Below are 5,915 nucleotides of genomic sequence, written 5' to 3'. Positions count from 1 at the left end.
GTTGCAAGCTGCCTGCAGACCGTACAATCCACATCGACTCATGGCTCCATGCCTTCCTTCCCTGACCTGATGATTGTATGGGTGTTGTGTTCTCTGGCATTTTACGGAGTCGCCCAAAAACCTCTCGCTGTAGCAAACTGGGGGCTTTGCCCGTTTCTGTGATCAATATATTCAGATGGGGGGAAACCCCCCCCCCCCCCCCCCCCCCCCCCTCCGGTTGAACATTCAAAAGAAAAGATCTATTCCTTTATTATGGCACGGATAGATGGACAGAGCGGCTTAAAAAAGTTAGTTTATTTCATTCATAATGCATGAACTCATAGCAATAGCTTCGATCGAGCATTCATGAAAATGGCACATAGTATATGGCTAGATGGATTCGATGGCGCAGTTCCTGTAGCAGAAGCAATAATTGAGTTCTTTGCAGATGCCGCGGTCAAAGTTCTCCCTTGTGCAGTACTTGTTGCAGGTGCCGCGAACGATACATGTTGTGTTGGGCCATGTCTGGCTAATTTGTCTATCACAGGCATCCGAACCCATCTTTTCTGCATACGTCCGAAAACGATATATAAATTAACAATCAAGTAAATTAACTTGCACGCGCAAAAAAAATAACTAAATTAACTTTGGATCATTCTGATCGGGAGAAGTGCGGGTCCGAAGTATTGGTACCAGATGACAAGACAAGCAGCGTCACCAGCCACAAGGCCCACAAGCATATCAACACCTTGTTGCCTCCCAACTGTCCTTTGCCGATGTTCTTCATGCACCATGCCATAGCGATCGATCGGGTAGTGTGATTTTCGTCCTAACTAAAACTGATCTGTGTATGCTTACATCCATGATCTATATTTATAGAAAAAGTTTGCTTAATGGCGACACTGTTATTTTTTAAGATATTAATGCATGTCATCCTTATCCAAACGTCTTAATTTGCTTGCACGTATCAGCATGGTGATGCCTTATCCTAACATGTAACTTTAGTGCCAATGCTAGATATGGTCTAAGATATTAATGCATGCCATTAATTCTTATCGTAACGTCTTGATTTACTTCTACTTTTCAACATGGTGATGCCTTATCCTAACATCTAATTTTAGTGACAATGCTAGATATGGTTTAATGAAGAGCTAAAATAGCTCATGTCGGTGTTTATCTGTAGACCTAGGTAATTTGTTGTTTTATTATTATATGTGCATATTTTTTTCTCCTTTTACCTATAGATTGCTTTTAAACATTTATTTTTCTTCAGTATATAAATCTAGAAATTGTCTCACAAAATTTTCATGATAACTAAAGGCTTCAAAGGGTCTAAATCAGTTGGCATATATGGACGCACGGCATACCCTATTCTTATGATCAAAAGTGCCTCTCCTGAAAGCAAATCTGTGCCTACACGAGAGGTAAATCTGTGCCTTTCACGAAAGAAAAAAGGGAGTTTTTTTCCTTTTCTGAGAGGCGTGACAATGCCTCTCGCTGAAGCAAATCCAGGCCTGCACGTAGAGTAAATATGTGCCTTTTGCAGAAGAAAAAAAGCATTTTTTCACGTAACTTTTTTTTCTAAACTTTTTTGTCAACACTTACGAAAAATCGGGGGAAAACCAAAAAACAAAAAAAATCAGGAATCTTTTTAATATTCATGAACATTTTTCAGATCATGAACTTTTTAAATTCGTGATTATTATTTTTCACGAACTTCTTGAAATCCGTGATTCAAATTCATAAATTGTTATCAAATTTTTGAACATTTTATGCAGTATCTGATTTTTTCACTTAATGAACATTTTCAAATTCACGAACCTTTTTTCCAAATTCACAACCTTGTTTTGAGTATACGAGGTCTATAGAAAACTGAAATTTGGGACCAACTAGTGTCAGACACGAGCTTCAGTCTTGATTCATGTACTCCCATCCGCAAAGAAATATAAGGGCGTTTAGATCACTACTTTAGTGATCTAAATGCTTTTATATTTGTTTACAGAGGAAGTACTAATTAGGGGGTCTACCCAGATCTAGCCAGACTGTGACGGGTAAATAATTAGTTCAAATAACTTATGGGACGACCCAGCTAATCCTGGACGTAATTGTTAGTGATTCTATTTTTTTTAGTTTGTGATTCGATGGATGAGGATGTTACGAATTAATTTGACATAATTAATTATAGATAATCTCCTTCTTGTAAACCGACAGGCGGTTAGCCTTTTCTTAAGGTTGTGTCTCTCGTCGTTCCCTCCCGAGTGGGTATGTCCATTCGTTCACATCCCTCGAGTATATGTAATGTATATACATCATTGATGCACTTTTTTTAGGGGCAAAGGAAGATTTCATTACTGGTTGCATATCAGCCCTGACTAGGTTTAGAGCAAGTCTAGCAGATCCCGTATCTCGCCGGCCCACAAAACGCATTTACAGTTTGCGCAAAACCGCCTTTGCGGGCCGGTGCGGGCTGGCACAGATGCAGACCCCCAAATTGATCCGTAAAAAAGTATATTCGCGGAATATGTCTTTTTACGGGTCGGCTTCTGCGGGATCTGCTCGGGCACCACCACGACGACCCGCAAACAGATAAACTGCAAATCTCACATTTAACATAGGATTTCACAAACAAGTTCAAATTCAAACGACATAAACAGTTTCACGCGCAAATAGAAGCCAAGTTCATTACGGCTAATGCAAAAGAGGGCCCTGCAAAAGGTTTGCGCCCATGTCCGGCATCATCTTGATCGATCTTCACTCCGCGCCATCGAGTCCACCTTGAAATTCATCGGTGCCGCCGAATCCACCTCCGGCGCTTGTTCCAACTCCCGCACCGAAATCATCCACGTTGCCACCATATGGAGCGGAGAAAACATCACAGGAACTGTAGCACGGACCGGCCGACGCCATCATTCTTCTCTTCAAAATTTCTCTCCTTGCCATATCATGCCATGTTTTGGTGAGGTCGTCCATGTCATTGCGGATCATTGACATGATCTTGTTCTCTTCGGCGAGCAACATGGACATGGATTTGTTTTCAGCGGCGCGTGCTCTTCTCTCCTCGATGGCAGCTTTGCGCAGCCCCTCTTCTTTGAGCAACTGCCACTTTTCTTGCTTCTCCTTCGCCTTCTTCTCGGCCAAATCTTTCTTGATCTCCAACGACTTCAACGACATGGACTCGTTGGATTGCACCATGGCATCAATCTTCTCCCTCAAGCTCGATGCTTCTTGCTCTCTCTTCATCTTCTCCTTTGTCTTCTTGTCGCCATCGGGCTTGTGCAAATTGCTTGGGCCATCATCATCCTCATCTTCATCCATGTTTGTAAGTGAGCCTCTCTTTGGTGGGGATTCTTTGTCGATCAACTTCCACTTCTCGCACTTTTGGAGCAACTCCCAACAATGGTCTAGTTTGAAATTTTGCCTTCCGAAGCTTCCATGTCCTTGTATCTATGTTGAGCAATCTTGTCCTACACAATGTGAACAAAGTGGTCCAAGCATTTCCCATGATACAATATGATGATGCACAATTTGAACAAAGGCAAAACAAACTCACATAGTCAGACTCCACGGTGCCACTTGGAGGTGCATTGCGTACTTGCTCCAAGCAAGCTGCACATAGGCTTAATATTCTCCCAACGCTCTTGAAGCGACCGAAATGTGCGTGGAGTTCTATTGGGATGTTTTGCCATAATGCGGAAGTATTGATCTTCGATCCTTTGCCAATATCTCTTGGATGTTTGAGAAGTACCCGTGCATGCATCAAGAGACACCGCACTCCGTGCTTGAATCAAAGCTTGATCTTCCAAAATCGTGTAGTTCTTCCATCTTATGCTTTTCCCAGATTTTGCTTGCGATTGCTCAAACGCTTCCGCTTCGATCTCCTCCAATTCGTCCGCACAACCATGATCATCCACGCCGCCCTCCGTTTCATCATAGTCGAATGGTTCGAAAGGGGCTTGATCAATGTCAACCACATTCGTGTCCAACAAGTTCACGAACTCGGTTGTTGCATTGTTCGAACCACTGCTATAGCGAATGATAACAAGTCATGCACTATCGAGAATAATGGCTAAAAATGAAAGGGAATCGCCAAGACCGAAGACGCATACCTTCCAGCCATTTCCTCGAACACCTCCCTCGCGGGGGGAGCGGCACCGTTGAACGGCATCGCCGGAGCACCTCCTTGCGGGGCACTACTAGGGAAAAGCCTAGCAGTAGCGCGGGTAAAATGCTTATCAGTAGCTGTTGGGGAACGTAGCAGAAATTCAAAATTTTCCTACGTGTCACCAAGATCTATCTATGGAGAGACTAGCAACGAGGGGAAGGAGAGTGCATCTACATACCCTTGTAGATCGCTAAGAGGAAGCGTTCAAGTGAACGGGGTTGATGGAGTCGTACTCGTCGTGATTCAGATCACCGATGATCCTAGAGCCGAACGGACGGCACCTCCGCGTTCAACACACGTACAGCCCGGTGACGTCTCCCACGCCTTGATCCAGCAAGGAGAGAGGGAGAGGTTGAGGAAGACTCCATCCAACAGCAGCACAATGGCGTGGTGGTGGTGGAGGAGCGTGGCAATCCTGCAGGGCTTCGCCAAGCACCACAGAAGAGGAGGGAGAGAGAGATGCAGGGCTGCACCAACGAGAGATCGAATCACGTGTATGTTATGGGCAGCCCTAGGCCTCATATATATAGGGAAGGGGAGGGGCTGCGCCCCCTCTAGGGTTCCCACCCCCTAGGGGGGCGGCAGCCCTAGATGGGGATCAAGGATGGCGGCCAAGAGGGGGAGAGGAGAGGGAGGCGCACCAATATGGGCCTTAAGGCCCATATCCCTTAGGGTTTGCCCCCTTTCCACCTCTTAGGCGCCATGGGCCCTTGTGGGAGGTGCACCAGCCCACTAAGGGGCTGGTCCCTCACCACTCTTAGCCCGCGCAAGCCTCCGGGGTTGGTGGCCCCACTTGGTGGACCCCCGGGACCCTCCCGGTGGTCCCGGTACGTTACCGATAAACCCCGAAACTCTTCCGATGACCAAAACAGGACTTCCCATACATAAATCTTTACCTCCGGACCATTCCGGAACTCCTCGTGATGTCCGGGATCTCATCCGGGACTCCGAACAACATTCGGTAACCACATACAAACTTCCTTTATAACCCTAGCGTCATCGAACGTTAAGTGTGTAGACCCTACGGGTTCGGGAGACATGCAGACATGACCGAGACGTTCTCCGGTCAATAACCAACAGCGGGATCTGGATACCCATGTTGGCTCCCACATGTTCCACGATGATCTCATCGGATGAACCACGATGTCAAGGACTTAATCAACCCCGTATACAATTCCCTTTGTCTAGCGGTACGATACCTGCCCGAGGTTCGATCGTCGGTATCCCGATACCTTGTTCAATCTCGTTACCGGCAAGTCTCTTTTACTCGTTCCGTAACACATCATCCCGTGATCAACTCCTTGATCACATTGTGCACATTATGATGATGTCCTACCGAGTGGGCCCGGAGATACCTCTCCGTCACACGGAGTGACAAATCCCAGTCTCGATTCGTGCCAACCCAACAGACACTTTCGGAGATACCCGTAGTGTACCTTTATAGCCACCCAGTTACGTTGTGACGTTTGGCACACCCAAAGCACTCCTACGGTATCCGGGAGTTGCACAATCTCATGGTGTAAGGAAATGATACTTGACATTAGAAAAGCTTTAGCATACGAACTACACGATCTAGTGCTATGCTTAGGATTGGGTGTTGTCCATCACATCATTCTCCTAATGATGTGATCCCGTTATCAACGACATCCAATGTCCATGGTTAGGAAACCATAACCATCTATTGATCAACGAGCTAGTCAACTAGAGGCTCACTAGGGACATGGTGTTGTCTATGTATCCACACATGTATCTGAGTTTCCTATCAATACAATTA

At 45.7% G+C, this 5,915-nt stretch overlaps 1 protein-coding gene across 1 annotated transcript; it reads right to left on the bottom strand.

Moving 5' to 3' along the window:
* Positions 1-246: 246 nt before the first annotated feature.
* On the bottom strand, positions 247-813 carry LOC125540650. The gene is made up of 2 exons (XM_048704247.1): positions 673-813; positions 247-545 (listed from the first exon to the last, which is right to left on the bottom strand). Exons 1-2 carry the CDS (start codon positions 776-778, stop codon positions 370-372), a joined length of 282 nt encoding a protein of 93 aa, XP_048560204.1. The 5' UTR covers positions 779-813; the 3' UTR covers positions 247-369.
* Between the last annotated feature and the right edge of the window lie 5,102 nt (positions 814-5,915).

The sequence above is a fragment of the Triticum urartu genome, chromosome 2 (genome assembly GCF_003073215.2).
Source record: "Triticum urartu cultivar G1812 chromosome 2, Tu2.1, whole genome shotgun sequence".
Taxonomy (NCBI): domain Eukaryota; kingdom Viridiplantae; phylum Streptophyta; class Magnoliopsida; order Poales; family Poaceae; genus Triticum; species Triticum urartu.
Note: the sequence above shows the minus strand (reverse complement) of the source record. Positions and strands in the feature narration are given on the sequence as shown.